At 40.6% G+C, this 15,116-nt stretch overlaps 1 protein-coding gene across 2 annotated transcripts in view; it reads left to right on the top strand.

Moving 5' to 3' along the window:
* Window positions 1-15,116, top strand: part of LOC120525098 (voltage-gated potassium channel subunit beta-3-like) — a 242,011-nt gene that overhangs the window by 140,712 nt on the left and 86,183 nt on the right. The window contains exons 1-2 of one of the 2 annotated variants that reach the window (XM_039747101.1): window positions 12,169-12,185; window positions 12,390-12,433. In XM_039747101.1, coding sequence (XP_039603035.1) covers window positions 12,169-12,185; window positions 12,390-12,433 — 61 coding nt within the window. Of the gene's footprint in view, window positions 1-12,168; window positions 12,186-12,389; window positions 12,434-15,116 lie in introns of those variants that run through there. The other variant, XM_039747100.1, reaches the window with a different exon arrangement.

Raw genomic sequence — 15,116 nt, forward strand, 5'->3', positions numbered from 1 at the left:
CTGGTTTATTTGTACTTTTACTTAAGTAAATTGTCTGAGTACATCCTCCACCACTGCTCTGATGATAGGTCATTGCATTATGGCAGTTTATGTTAAAAACAGTGACCCCACCGTAATTTGAAAAGATAATGATAAAAAAATCATCACATCCATCCATTTTCCAACCTGCTAAATCCAAACACAGGGTCACGGGGGTCTGCTGGAGCCAATCCCAGGGCACAATGCAGGAACCAATCCCGGGCAGGGTGCCAACCCATTGCAGGACACACACAAACACACCCACACACCAAGCACACACTAGGGCCAGTCCACCTAACCTGCATGTCCTTGGACTGTGGGAGGAAACCCACGCAGACACGGGGAGAACATGCAAACTCCACGCAGGGAGGAGCCGGGAAGTGAACCTGGGTCTCCTAACTGCGAGGCAGCAGCGCTACCACTGCGCCACCCAAAATCACAACATTTAAACTAAAATATAACTAGAAAATTTATGTAAATTTTAATTCTACATTATCCAAAACCATACTAAAAATGGCTGAGTTGCAGCACTAATAACACATACAGGTTTGCCTAGGAACTGGAAAATATTGAGGTCTGCCTCGAGTACAGCAAGTTAACTCGCCAACAACCTGGAACTCCTGGGTATTTTCAGGTAGCCCCTTGGTACGTGGCAGTTAGTTGGGCTTTAAGCTTTTACATTTTCTATGTAAAATATTTTTCTCTCCATAGCTAGTACCAGTGTCTCTAGATGAAAGGGTAACCCCGACTCAAGATATCTAATTAACTGCAAAAGTCTTTGCTTTCAACCAGATTGAATTGTTTTGTTCTCCCATTGCACGTACCCTCTGTGTGATTTCTCTGGACGCTGGTCAACAAACTCTTTCCTTGCTAGTGTTGCTGATTTGATAAACACTGTAGTCCAACCTAACAAGTGATTTAATTTTTTGCATCTTTTGGATTTAAGCATAGCATTCAAGGCCAGATTAAGACCCCTTCAATGCCTAAAAAAGGCAATCCGTCACTTCATCTGAATACGCCCCACCAAAGGCACACACATTATGAACGTCACATATGGCAATAACACATCAGGTACAGGGATTGAAATAGAAAATAATTCAAAACTCCATATCATTCATTTTTTGTTCATTTATGTAGTGAGAAGTCAAACAAAATGACACATTACATCTTGTCTGAAGAAGGGGCCTGAGTTGTCTCTAAAGCTGGCATATTGTAATCTTTCTGGTTAGCCAATAAAAGGTGTCATTTTCCTTGACTTCTCACTACATTCATAATGGCTAACAGGGTACAACACCCTAGTACTTGTTCATTTATGTAATTCAATGAATATAAAAAACGAAATGATGAATGCAATATCACATTTGTGGATCTCAACTTTATTCTGTTAGTGCAATTAACAAAGAAGAAAGAAACATTTTTAAAGGCCAATGCCACTTTGTGCCAAAAAATTACATGTAACTGAAGGTTTTGGGGTCACATAGTTGAAATAAAACAGTGAAAAGGAGCTCCTTTGTTTGGGTTGTTTGGTGCATTTTATCTTCTGCAGTGGCCTCATTGTCTACCACAGAGATGTTTTTGATTTTGTTTGTTTTTTGAAAATATTAGCCGTAGTTTCTTTTTGGACATTTTTTTCTTTTCATTGCACCACTGAGCTCTCGTTTGGAATGATCACCAAATTTGACCCACCTATATCAACCAACCAGGATTCATACTTTTTCTTTTAAAAGCTTTTTTATTTAGGTCTGACAAGATAAGTTTACAATCATAAGGATGAAAGTAAGGTAGGGGACTTTGCAGAATAGCAGATTGCTGTGAGTGCCTCTACTGTTGGTGAAATTTTGGGATATTCCTGTTATTAGGCATTGTTTTCTCTCACATATGCAAAGACCCCATTGCAAGCAGGGCCTCAGGATGCACAGCCAAGTCACCCTGATGGTACATTAGGCCATGACAGCATTAAACTGGTTATCAGCTAACTCTGTCACCATTTTTCCTCAAAATCCCCCCAAAATGAAGGTATATTTAGCAGGCTTCATGTTCATTGAAGCCATCACTTCTTCCTCCAGATTTAGAACAAGGTGTCCTGTAGCTTAAAGTCAGCTGTCATATTCATCCATTATCCAACCCGCTATATCCTAACTACAGGGCGCAGCGGATAGCGCTGCTGCCTCACAGTTAGGAGACCTAGGTTTGCTTCCCAGGTCCCGCCTGCATGGAGTTTCCATGTTCTCCCCGTGTCTGCGTGGGTTTCCTCTGGGTACTCCAGTTTCCTCCCACAGTCCAAAGACATGCAGGTTAGGTGCATTGGCGATTCTAAATTGTCCCTAGTGTGTGCTTGGTGTGTGTGTGTGCCCTGCAGTGAGCTGGCACCCTGCCCGGGGTTTGTTTCCTGCCATGCGCCTGTGTTGGCTAGGATTGGCTCCAGCAGACCCCCATGACCCTGTAGTTAGGATATAGCAGGTTGGATAATGGATGGATGGATGGATGGATCATTGAATATGAACAAAAGTTGCTTTCCTGTCTGCTATGCTCACCTACATCCTTTCTTGGGCTTTCACAGCCTGGTATGCCCTAGTTGATTATGACTTAATGGACACCTGTCGGTGGCTCTCCAGGGATGAGCTAAGCTAATTTTATCAGCTTTGAGTAAAGGTTACTTTCAGAGGGGCTAATCTTACTGGGCCATGTGACTTGATCATCTTTTCACCCTACCAACACAGAAAGCTAACACATGGCAATATTGTGCGCAATCAGGAGATTTCATTTCATCTTGTTTCACCTTGACACTAGTGCTGCCTAATGTGATGTCCCACTTGGCATGCTGGCCTCTATTCAGTGTGGAACTTTATGTAAGTAATGTGCACTATAAAGGTACAACCTCAGCTCTGATTTCCAGTTGTTTTTTTTTCTGTGAATTTTCCCAAGCCCCCTTCTCCCATTGTATAGATTCAACTTCATAATAGTTTAATAAGCCATACCAGCATAATATTCAGGTTACTGGAATTTGAACTTGGCACATAAGCAATAAGGCGTCCTCAACTAGTCAATTAGGACAAAGTGATAGGCCCGGCCATATCATGACTGCTACTAGACCCCAAACTAATGGTGGAGCTGGGAAAAGGGCATGGGTGGAAGTTAGGAGAGAAAATATATCTAGAATGTGTTAAATATGGCAGGAAATGTCTCAGCAGACTGGTAAATTTCCTTCTTAAGTTACCTTTTGATTAGAAGAACACATAAGAAGATCTGAAAATAAGGAATTTGATAAGCAAGATGAGACAATTCAGTCCATCATGCTTGTTTGTTTAGCTAATAGCTAAGCTGTCCCAATATCGCATCCAAATCCAATCTAAATCCGTTAAGTAGTTCTCTCGTGAAAAGCGGACAAGCATACAGACAGACATAGAGACAGACATTAGATTTTATATATAGAGAGATGTTGCTGTTGCCCACATGTAGCACTTTGCACTTTTTCTAAGTTAAACTGCATTTTCCATGTGCTCATCCAGTTCTGAAGACTGTCTTTTTGAATTGTTTTGCTGTCTCCTCAGTGTCTGCCATTCCTCCAATTTTAGTGTCATCTGTGAATTTCACAAAGTTGCTAACTACACCAGAATCAATGTCATAAAATTGACTCATTTAATGTGCTTTTTCTAGGAGGTTATCCAGCAGGGCAGTATCTCTTTTAGGTGGAAGACACCATTCTAAATAACGTTTACTGTCTCTGTGTTCAATTTCCTTAGATTTCTTTGGCACATTTTCTGATTTGACCCTGCTGGAATAGTGTGAGAGATGAGAGTAATTTTTGTAGACTCACTGGTGCCTTAGAAGATGCCCTTATACTTTCATAGAAATCTCCAGTCATTTTTTAACAGCTCATTGAATTAGCAAGGTAACCTTACTGAGGATGACAAAGGAGCAATGTAATCACTTATGGACTCCAGTGGTCAGGGTTACAGTCATCACTGGTGATTGAACATATAATATAACTGAAATATAATACAGGGCAGAAGTATGGAGAAAAAAGCTATTGCAGGTCCAGGAGTTAAAAACACTGAGAGTATTAGACACAAAGAGGCCATTCTGCTTAAAAGAACTCATTAATTCCTATTCACTTAGCATCTCTAAATAATTTCCAGTTGACATCTGAAGGTTCTCACAGTTCTGCTTTTCCCCACACTGCTAAAACTGTCTTCAAGAAAAATGTTTTTCCGGTGTTTATTGAAGATTTACTCTTACACATCTTGTGCAGGGCTTTATGCTTGCTTATCTTATTCTCATTTCTGGTGCCTCCTGCTGGTAGGCCCCTCCTTTTAGGACTGATACTTCACACTCCATTTTCTAGCTGTTGTTTACTGATTTTATCTTTCTTTCTTGGAGTCTCTTTTATAAACAAACAGAAAAGCTTAGGAAGAGTTGGGGTTCCAAATAGGCAAAATCCCATTTAGGTGCACCAAGACACTACTGCTCAGAAAGCATTTGATAAGGTGCCACATGAGAGGTTGGGCATCAAGTTAAAAGAAGTGGGAGTTCAGGGTGATGTTTTTAGATGGGTGCAGAATTGGCTCAGACACAGGAAGCAGAGGGTGATGGTGCGAGGAACCTCATCAGAACTGGCCGATGTTATGAGTGGTGTTCACAGGGATCAGTGCTAGGGCCACTGCTATTTTTAATATATATAAATGATTTAGATAGGAATATAAGTAACAAGCTGGTTAAGTTTGCAGATGATACCAAGATAGGTGGATTAGCAGATAATTTGGAATCTGTTATATCATTACAGAAGGACTTGGATAGCATACAGTCTTGGGCAGATTTGTGGCAGATGAAATTTAATGTCCGTAAATGTAAAGTATTACACATAGGAAGTAAAAGTATTAGGTTTGAATACACAATGGGCGGTCGGAAAATCGAGAGTACACCTTATGAGAAGGATTTAGGAGTCATAGTGGACTCCAAGCTATCAACTTCCAAACAGTGTTCAGAAGCCATTAAGAAGGCTAACAGACTGTCAGGTTATATAGCACCATGATATGTGGAGTACAAGTCCAAGGAGGTTATGCTCAACCTTTATAATGCACTGGTGAGGCCTCATCTTGAGTACTGTGTGCAGTTTTGGTCTCCAGGCTACAAAAAGATATAGCAGCGCTAGAAAAGGTCCAGAGAAGAGCGACTAGGCTGATTCCCAGTCTACAGGGGTTGAATTATGAGGAAAGATTAAAAGAGCTGAGCCTTTACAGTTTAAGCAAAAGAAGATTAAGAGGTGACATGATTGAAGTGTTTAAAATTATGAAGGGAATTAGTCCAGTGGATCGAGACTTGTATTTTAAAATGAGCTCATCAAGAACACGGGGACACAGTTGGAAACTTGTTAAGGGTAAATTTCGCACAAACATTAGGAAGTTTTTCTTTACACAAAGAACGATAGACACTTGGAATAAGTTACCAAGTAGTGTGGTAGACAGTAAGACGTTAGGGACTTTCAAAACTCGACTTGATGTTTTCTTGGAGGAAGCAAGTGGATAGGACTGGCGAGCTTTGTTGGGCTGAATGGCCTGTTCTCGTCTAGAGTGTTCTAATTCTACTGCCATTGCTAAAGACACAGTGTGTATAGACAGATTTTGAGGTACCTGCCTATAAAGGCAAATAACATCATTGACTGTCAAATACGCGAAACCCCTTTGGCAATCATTTAACATAAATATCCACAGGACTTTCACTAAGACTTCTTGAGCCCAGCAGTGAATAGGAGCTCCAGAGGGCAAAGAGACAGATGAAGTTAGCTGGGGGTCAAAGATCTTCTTCCTGACTGGTGGATAAAGAGACAAATCTGAGATTTCCTTTGGTGTCTTCTACAACCCTCTCCTGTGGTAATGTTTGCTTAGTCTTGTTATGTGAATGTGAGCAATCACACCATGGACATTCTGGTTCATTTTTTTTTCTTTGTCCTCTGATATCTCTTGGTTTGCCTTGAATGTTGGACTTATTCATTCTTGAGTGCACCCTGATGTTTTTTTTTCTTTTTTACACCCCTTTAGCTTTTGTTCATTAGTTCCCATTTAGTAATCCACAAAAAAATGATTCCACAATAACTGTCATGGCAATTTCTTACACCAAGGCCCTTTTAATCCATCTCCCTGCTGAAAGATCAGCGGATAGTAAGGTATAGGTGTGCTGGAAAAGAAGGAGATCTCTAAAATCTGGTCCTTGAAATGTCAAGTTCAGGTATATCATGACAGCTTTTCTTTTTATCCATGCCTCTTTGAGGAAGAATGTACTTCAAAGAAACACCCTCATGAGTTTGATATTTATTTAGACTGAATATATTCAGTTCCTTTAGTCTGTCTTCAGAACTTTTCCCCTTCAGCCTCTGAATCTGAACCTTTAAAACCAAAACAGGGTCAGGCACAAGGAAAATGGTCAAAATGTTTCTGGTCAGCAAAACATAAACTGCACTCCAAGAATAAAGGGACCTTTGACTGCAGGGCACCATAAATGCAATGACCTGCTGCACACTTTCCTTATGTGGTACACAACCAGCTCTTTAATATCAGCAGTTTCAAATGAAAACCTAATTTTTGTTTAGAGCTGAGTGATGCTCACCAATTTTAGAAAACTTTTTTGCTTTGTGCCATTCCCTCCATAATCTATTGTCTATGGGGGAGGACTGAAAGCTTTAAATTCATCAAAAATTTGGATCTCTTGTTTTCGATGGGTCTTGACGTTTTAGGGTCCCCTGATACTGAAGACATTGATATCTCAATGACGAGTGTGTGTCTGTGTGTCTGTATGTCGTAGTCTCTTGAGGACAGTCTAGAGCTAAAATGGACAAAATAACACCAAACTTGAAACTTAGGCCTGTTATGAGATGGCGATGTGCTGATTAGTTTTTGAGCAGAAAGAGGCACTCTAGAGTAACCTCAAATGCCATAATTCTTACAATTGCTATTGTAATGACCTATTTTATGATCAGAAAAATCAGAGCAGTAAAGAATTACTGAAATGTTATAGAATAGTTCAGGTAACTTGATTCCTAGGGTGCAAAGCCTACTCACGTCTGAATTTTTTTCCTATGATAATAATTTAAGTCTGTTTGAACATAATAAGAAACAGTCCAAAGATAAGATAAGCACATAAAAAATAAAAAAAAGTACTCAAATGCAGCTGTATGACATGTGTAATGTGTTGTGCTTCAGCAAGGGTCCCCTATTCCCTGTGAAAGATAGGGGGGGCTATCACTCCCTTGAACCCTTGTCCAAGATGCCAGACACCAGATAAAAGTCCAATAATTGACTTTATTTATTAACAACAGTGCACAAAGCACCCTCCTCTCCACAATACTCATTAATCACTATAATCATTCTCAATAAACCAATCCTCCACACTCCCAGACGCGTTGCCACCCTTCCACCCAGCTCAGCTCGTCGTCTGGAGTCCCCAGAGTCCTTTTATATTCCCTGACCCGGAAGTGTTCCCAATCCTCAGTCCATGTGATTCCTTATCATTTCCGGGTCAGGGAAAAAGTCTTCTTCTTCACCCCAGAAGCACGTCATTTCCGCTGTCGCTTTGCCTATGACGCACTTCCGGGTTATAGGGCACATGTGACTCTCTGGGCCTCCCTGCAGTGTCCTCTGTTGGCCCCTGGGGTATCCAGCAGGTTTGTAGGGGAAAACTCCATAATCCATGATTCTCTGCTGGTATCCAGGGCACCTCCATGCTGCAGGGAGAGCTCCATCTGGCGGCCTGGGGGTATTGCCCCTGATGACAAGCCGGCCATAGACCACACCCCCTATCCATCCATCCATTATCCAACCCGCTATATCCTAACTACAGGGTCAAGGGGGTCTGCTGGAGCCAATACACCCACCAGGGGGAATCTTTTTTTCATTACTTATTGTTTTATTGATGTTCATGTTACCTTTGTTGAGTATTTTCATTTTTCTTTGTTTTTGATTGCGTCTACTGTAGTGTATGTAAGCTAGCTCTGTTCCATGTGCTTTGTGGGTGGCTCCCCAAGAGCAGTGGTTCTCAACCTGTGGGGCGGTCCCCCCCTGAAGTAACAAAAAGGGGGGCGCCAAGATGTGAAAAAAAGAAAACAAGAATCGAAAATATGAAAAATACATCTATTGAAACCAAAACAAATTAACTTAAACTACATTCTGAAACTAGAAAAATAAATACAGAGTTAGATAAATGTCAATAAAAGTTAAGTAGGTACAATAAAATATGCATCTATGATATATCATTAATTAAAAAAGAACAAATTGGTATTAGTGGGCTCCTTTCAAAAAGGGGGGCGCGATTAAAACTCGGGTCGCAAATACTTAAAGGTTGAGAAACGCTGCCCAAGAGGAAGTGCCACCTGCCAATCATAGCCAGAAATTGCCCTCCGCCCTATAAATCCAGATTGTCTCCCTTCGTTCCTGGCAGTTCATTTCAAATGTACTTGGGAGTTTTGATGAGTACTTGTGTACTTTTTCTGTGCTTGTCCTTTTTGTCATCTCCAGATTTTTGACATCTGTGCTCGGTTTTTTGGACATTGCTTTGGAATTTCTGTACTGGTATGGTGTACACTTTGGATTGCCTTGCGTTTTTTGGCAACTTTCTTGTGTCACTGTGATCTCCGAAACTTCATTGTGTGACAAAGCATTTTCGTGTAGAAGAAAACTTTTTTATTTTTAAGTTTCTGTGTTTGCCCATTTATCTACCTGGAGTTTGGTATCAGAAGCGACTGCTCCAAGACTACAAGGAAAGCTATGACTCCTCTAGAATGTCATGACAAAAAAATGGTCAAATATTTGTTGTCGTATTTACATTGCTGTTACAAAGACGGTGCTAGAATGTGCTCAACTTCCTTCTTAGTTCATTCATAATCAGCAATAATTTCTTGCATGTCATCTAACATGATTTATTTTCTCATACATTTACATGGCAGCACAATCCATTAAAACCTATTGAGGTGCAGCATCGCTGCACTTCGATGGCACTTCAGAATATGCTTTGTTTTCAGTGCTGCAAAACTAGACATTTATTGGATAAATGCTTCAAAACATCATTTCCAGGAAAGCTCAGCATTTCTGAGAGTAAATCGGGCAGTGGGCTGGCCAGAATGGTGGGCTGTTGCATGATGAGTAGAGGAACTGTCAAAGTGGTTGCACCTCTTTTTGATCGACAGAGCTTTGGCATTGGAGCATTTTAAGTTCAGTCCCATGCAGATTTTTGGAAGTGAAGTCGTGAGTCAAGCAGCTGCTCACAGTCTGTTATTTCCTAGGAATATAGCCCACTATTGTCAACTGTACATATCTTAGTATAAATGAAAACAAAAATATAGCATTCTTGAGTTTGCTCCATGTTTCATTTTAGTAAAGTTTGTTTGTTTATTTCAAATCAGGACGCGGGTACTAACTAGTCAGCTAGTTGGTTGTGTATAATGGCAGACAATGCTAATATTATTGACCTGATTTGATTGTCTTCCTTATGAGGAAAGACTCAGAATTAAACAGCATTGCAGGCCAATGCCCAAGATTACTTTGATTTAAAAGTAAGGGAAAAATCACTAGTCATTCAACTCTCTTGGTATGACTGGAAGTGCTGTGACAAAGAGAATGTACTATTGGACGTGTCTCTTAATGAAGCTATCTCAGGTTATTTGGTCAAAACTGGGTTTTGGGGATCTTTGACAGGGCATACAAAAGACATGAGAAAAGCAAAGAACATGTGAGTTCATGTGCACAGTTAAGTTGTTTTGGCAGGGTCAGGGTAGAACATGCATTTAATTTTGGTGTTTGCACTCAGGTGGAAAAAACACAATGAAACAGTAAAAAAAAAAAACAGGGCCTTTCTTAAGCGCCTAATTGACGTCACTTCACTGCTTGGCTGTCAAGAACCGGCATTCATAGGTCATGATGAGGGTAGTGAATCTGCTAACAAGGGAAATTACAGAGAATTCACTGAAATATTATCCAAATATGACTCTCTCTCGGTCACACACTTCCAGTCATCCTTTGTGTTTAATGACATGTCCCATTCCATTCAAAATGATTAGATTTCTATCTCCTTCTTAAGACGAGTCAAGTCATACTGCCAAAATCATTTAAGCAAAATTGCTCTGCTGGCCATTGATAGGAAACTGGTCAAGTCTTCAGAAAAGACTGCTAGTGGGTATGACAGGGTCACAGACTATTTTCTATAAAAGTAAAAGAGGGTGGGCGGCACGGTGCTGCAGTGGTAGCGCTGCTGCCTCACAGTGAGGAGACCCGGGTTCACTTCCCAGGTCCTCCCTGCGTGGAGTTTGCATGTTCTCCCCGTGTCTGCGTGGGTTTCCTCCGGGCGCTCCGGTTTCCTCCCACAATCCAAAGACATGCAGGTTAGGTGGATTGGCGATTCTAAATTGGCCCTAGTGTGTGCTTGGTGTGTGGGTGTGTTTGTGTGGGTCCTGTGGTGGGTTGGCACCCTGCCCAGGACTGGTTCCTGCCTTGTGCCCTGTGTTGGCAGGGATTGGCTCCAGCAGACCCCCGTGACCCTGTGTTCGGATTCAGCGGGTTGGAAAATGGATGGATGGTAAAGGAGGGTAGAATTTATACATAAATAACATGATGCAATAATTGACTCGTTTTATAATGTAGGCCTAAAATGTGCTTCCCCTGTTTGAAAGACCACCAGCACCTACTGTTTGGTATATCCCCTTGTAGTGTGAATTATTGGAAGGGCTTTTGCAGCTTTTCGTGATTTACATGCCTTTGGACTACTAGTCATAACACCATGTAAGAAAAAGCCTATTAAAAACCTGGGTATCAATATCTTATCTTTCCTCCATGATATTACCTGATTAAATTATAAACATATTTTCACATATGCCAAGACTCTCTCCTCCTAGTTCTCCTTCAAAGCCCACATGCTGCTCAAGTCCCTCTGTCCCCTCGGTTATCCTCCTACATCTCAAAGATATATAGGAAAGTGAGACTGGTAAATATAGATTTGCCAGATTTGCATAAGTATGACTTATTTTATGACAGACTGGCACCAAGCTCAAGCATCTATCTATCTATCTATCTATCTATCTATCTATCTATCTATCTATCTATCTATCTATCTATCTATCTATCCTAAACTGGAATGACAAGAGACATGTCAAAATCAATTATGGCTCCAAACGAAAGACCCTACAAATAAGAACAGAATTCTTTCTCAAAAATAGACAGAGAGGTGTTAGGATGCTCCTTGACACCAGGAGTACATAAAAACTGTCATATGGGAATATGTCCTGCTTCAAACCTGGGTGGGAAAGGCTAAGCTGAGTGGGAAATGCTGAGTGGAGGTACCATCATTCTTCTTCTGGGTGCTATCCCTCCAGTCTAGAGGGGGAAATGGATACTGAAAGACTATTCATTCTGCTCCTTAGCCCCTCTCTCTGGATTGGTCACCATAAGACACTTACCAAGCTTCTATCATATAGTGCCTTTCATATCTATCTATCTATCTATCTATCTATCTATCTATCTATCTATCTATCTATCTATAATATAGTGCCTTTCATATCTATCTATCTATCTATCTATCTATCTATCTATAATATAGTGCCTTTCATATCTATCTATCTATCTATCTATCTATCTATCTATCTATCTATCTATCTATCTATCTATCTATCTATCTATTCCAGTAATTCATTAGAATGTGATATGTACAGATCTATACTCTGTTAGGTCCAGTACAGTGCAGACAGCCAGTAAAAAATCCGAACTGAGGAGTCAGTTTCCCATGGTTTACTCCGCTTGCCTTGCATACTAATGAACAATGAGTGGTGAACTTGCTAACAAAAACAACAGTGTCTGTGGCTCACAGGGGTTCCACCCAGTGAAGAAATATTAAACATAATGATCAAATATAAATGATCCTGACTGGTAAACTGATCTGATCACCCCCATCTTGGGCTCCTCGATGATGCACATCTTTTCTTAGTTTAAAGAGTGCCCTGGCTTCAGCACTGCAAGGTGTCATAATCTAGGTGCCCCTCACTCTCACAAAGGCTGCTTCTTACTCATTACTGTTGTTCCCCTGACTAAGGGAGAAAAAAATAAAAGAAAAACAGCATCAAGAGTGTGAAATGACTGGAGAAATGCACATTGAGAGAGAAGAGGGAGCCTTGGGATGCTCTTTAAAGAAAAGTAATTGCACTGCTAAAATTTTGCTGAAACCTTGCAATGTGCAAAACAATGACTTAAGTTTCATGGTGGCTAGACAGGCATGATTTTTTCCTGGTGATTTATTGCCTGGAACACCATCAGACAAATTTTTGCTATGCAATGGAAAAAAATGCTGAAATGAGTGCCAAGACTTATGTCTGATTTTTATTTTTTTCTGTGTTGCAGGAACCTGGGCAAGTCTGGCCTCAGAGTGTCATGTCTTGGACTCGGTAAGTACCTGATCCTCCTATTCCTTACCCCTTCAATGAAAGGCTGAAGGCTGGCTGCTGCTGCTGCTGCTGCTGTTACCTAATGCTTGTGTCTTTATAGTGTAATTTTTGGTCAAATTTCTTTTTAAATTATCATTTCCTTAAGTGACACACTCAAGACTGACATGTGCATGTTTACAGGTTTATAGTGACTCCATAATTAGTAAGTACAGCTACCTTAAAACAACAAGAACAGAAACAGCAATATTTAATTCAATAGCACATTTTCATAGAAAGAAAATAACTGACATTGTTTTACAAGAAATCAAAGAAAAAGTTAGAAGAAAAACAAATGAAGGAAGAATAATAATGAAAAAGTTGAAAGAAATTAATCCAAGATCATATGACATAGCTAAGTAGTCTTTATTAGAACTTCAGAACACACTCTAGATGAGCACAGGTCATTCAGCCCAACAAAGCTCACCAGTCATATCCACTTAATTCTTCTAAAGTAACATCAATACAAGTCCCTAAAGTCTTACTGTCTGCCACGCTACTTGGTAGCTTATTCCATGTGTCTATGGATCTCTGTGAGAAGAAAAAAATCTGAATGTTTGTACCGAATTTGCCCTTAACAAGTTTCCAACTGTGTCTCCATGTTCTTGATTAACTTATTTAAAATAACCCATAACCCTCTGCTTTGTTCTTAATCAACTGGACAAATTCCCTTCATAATTTTAAACACTTCAATCATGTCACCTCTTAATCTTCTTTTGCTTAAACTGAAATGGCTCAGCTCTTTTAATCTTTTCTTCATACAGTATCTCATCCCCTTTAGCCCTGGAATCATCCTATCTATCCTTCTCTAGACCTTTTCTAGATCTGCTATGTCCTTTTTGTAGCCTGGAGACCAAAACTGCACATAGTACTCCCGATGAGGCCTCACCAGTGTGTTAGAAAGCCTAAGCAGAACCTCCTAGGACTTGTACTCCACACATCAGGGCGCTATATAACCTGACATTCTGTTAGCCTTCTTAATGGCTTCTGAACACTCTCTTGAAGTTGATTAAGCCAAGTCCACTATGACTACTAAATCCTTCTCCTAATGTGTCATTTAGATTTTCAGACCCCCCATTGTGTATTCAAACCCTAATATTTTTAGTTCTATTTTTACTTCTATTAAATTTCATCGTTCCCAAATTTGCCCAAGCCTGTATGCTGTCCAAGACCCCTCTGTAATGAGTTAGCAGATTCTTAATTATCTGTCAATCCACCTGTCTTGGTATCATCTGCAGACTTAACAAACTTGTTCTTATAGCTTTGATAACTCTGTGATTTATCTAAATCATTCATATATATGAAAAACAACAAGGGCCCTAACACTGACCCCTGTGCAACACCATGCTTAGCATCAGCCAATTCTGATAGGGTTCCTTGCACCATAACCCTCTGCTTTGTATGCTGAGCCAATTCTGCACCCATCTACAAACGTCACCTTGAACTTCCACTTCTTTTAGTTTGATGCCCAACCTTATCAAATGCTTTCTGAAAGACAAGATAAATAATATTATGTGCTCCGCTTTGATCATTCAGTTTTGTTGCCTCCTCATAGAATTCCAGCATGTTAGTAAAACACGACCTCCCTCTCTGAACCCCTGCTGACTGCTCGGTAAAACTCTTGTTCTTGCCAGGTGTTGCTCAGTCTTATCCTTAATAATTCTTTCCATTAATTTTCCTGGGATGCATGTTATGCTTACTGGCTTATAGTTGTTTGGATCTTCCTGGTCACTCATTTTATTCTACTGAATTTATTAAAAGCAAGTAACATTCCACACAAACAAGTCAAACCTAAACTAAATTCAATTCAACACCCACCCATGTGAAAGAGAGGAAGGCCAAAAGCCAGATTTAAACTTTAAGAGTAGTAAAGAGAGAAGAGAATCCCTTTCCCCAATGTAAATACCTATTCTAAAATGTTATTTATTAGATCCTGCCAGGTTTTTAAAAATATTTTGAACAGATCCTCTAAGTGAAAATTTGATTTTTTCCAATTTCAAATCGTACATAACATCAATTACTCACTGACTTAAAAGAGGTGGGCTAGGATTCTTGAAGCAAGATAAGTGCTAATAGTGAAGGAAAGGCAATCACAATTTGTTTATCCTTCTCTACTTTTTACATTATAGGATCATTTTTGCTATTTTCCATCCCTTCAGAATTTCCCCAGTGTGCAGTGATTTCCTAAAAATATGCATCAAGCGTTTATATATATATACTAGCTAACCGCCTTAATATCTCAAAGGTGAATATTATCTGGTCCTGGTGATTTGTTTGATTTCAGCCTATTGTCAGGGATGCCAGGGGCAATGACCCGGCCGGGACGCCTTGAGGGACCGGAGGGGGGGGTCTATGTGCTCCCTGGATCACGTGGGGGTCGCCATCCTGGTTGCTCTGGGGGCCACGGGCACAGAGCTTTGCAGCTCCACCCTGTAGGGGCCCGTGGTTGGGAGCCCTGGACCTCAGCACTTCCGCCACACCAGGAAGTGCTGGGGGGAAGAAGAGCAGGGACACCCGGAGTGTTTCCGGGGATGCAGACGGCACTTCCGCCTCACAGGGGCATGTCGGCAGGTGATTGCCGGAGCCCACCTGGAGCACATCCAGGTGATAATAAAAGGGGCCGCCTCCCTTCATTCAGGGCGAGAGT

Source organism: Polypterus senegalus, chromosome 3 (assembly GCF_016835505.1).
Source record: "Polypterus senegalus isolate Bchr_013 chromosome 3, ASM1683550v1, whole genome shotgun sequence".
Lineage (NCBI taxonomy): Eukaryota > Metazoa > Chordata > Cladistia > Polypteriformes > Polypteridae > Polypterus > Polypterus senegalus.